General features: G+C 58.8%; 1 protein-coding gene across 1 annotated transcript in view; it reads left to right on the plus strand.

Moving 5' to 3' along the window:
- Nucleotides 1-328, plus strand: part of PRDM13 (PR domain containing 13) — a 7,757-nt gene extending 7,429 nt beyond the window's left edge. The window contains exon 5 of the mRNA XM_010834762.1: nt 1-328. Within this exon, the coding sequence (XP_010833064.1) occupies nt 1-328 (328 nt within the window).
- The last annotated feature ends 478 nt before the right edge of the window (nt 329-806 follow it).

The raw sequence follows: 806 nt of genomic DNA on the forward strand, positions 1-806 counted from the left end.
GCCGCTCAAGTGCAAGGTGTGCCTGCGGCCCTTCGGCGACCCCAGCAATCTCAACAAGCACATCCGGCTGCATGCCGAGGGCAACACGCCATACCGCTGCGAGTTCTGCGGCAAGGTGCTGGTGCGCCGCCGGGACCTGGAGCGCCACGTCAAGTCTCGCCACCCCGGCCAGAACCTGCTCCCCAAGGCGTCCGACGGCCCGGGCGCCGAGCCTCACTATCCCCCGGAGCCGGGAGAGCCCAAGAGCGACAACGACAGCGACGTGGACGTCTGCTTCACCGACGACCAGAGCGACCCCGAGGCCGGGGGCGGTGGCGAGCGCGACTAGTAACGTGTCTTTCAGGGAAGGCGGGGAGTGTGGGGGCGTGGACAGAGAGAAGAGGGGCTTCTGCTGTGGGAGAAGAGGAGCTGCTGGTGGTGAGAAAGACCCGGCGGACAAAACCGGTTTGGTTTTGGTCGCCCGCCAGATTTGGAACAGTGAGCGGTCCCAGGTCAGAAGCTGAAAGTCTGAGCAAAGGTTTAGAGGCGTCTTAAAGAAATTTTGCCTTTCGAGCATCCCCAGGGCGGCGGGTTCCAGCACACTCCAGGCCCCTGAGCACCGCGAATAGGCTACCCTTTCGCCAACCCAGGTGGTTGGCTCTCCAGGTTTAAGATCACATGAATGGGAAGCCACAGCGCCCTCGAGGGCGTCGATTTTAACTGCCGCGTATTTTTAAATTGTTCTTTTTTTGTGAAGAAAATTGTGCCTTTTGAAACGACGTTTTTTTGTGTGTATTTTACATTAGCATTTCACTGCATAGGCAAAA

This window comes from Bison bison, unplaced genomic scaffold, assembly GCF_000754665.1.
Source record: "Bison bison bison isolate TAMUID 2011002044 unplaced genomic scaffold, Bison_UMD1.0 scf7180017864035, whole genome shotgun sequence".
In the NCBI taxonomy this organism is placed as follows: Eukaryota; Metazoa; Chordata; class Mammalia; order Artiodactyla; family Bovidae; genus Bison; species Bison bison.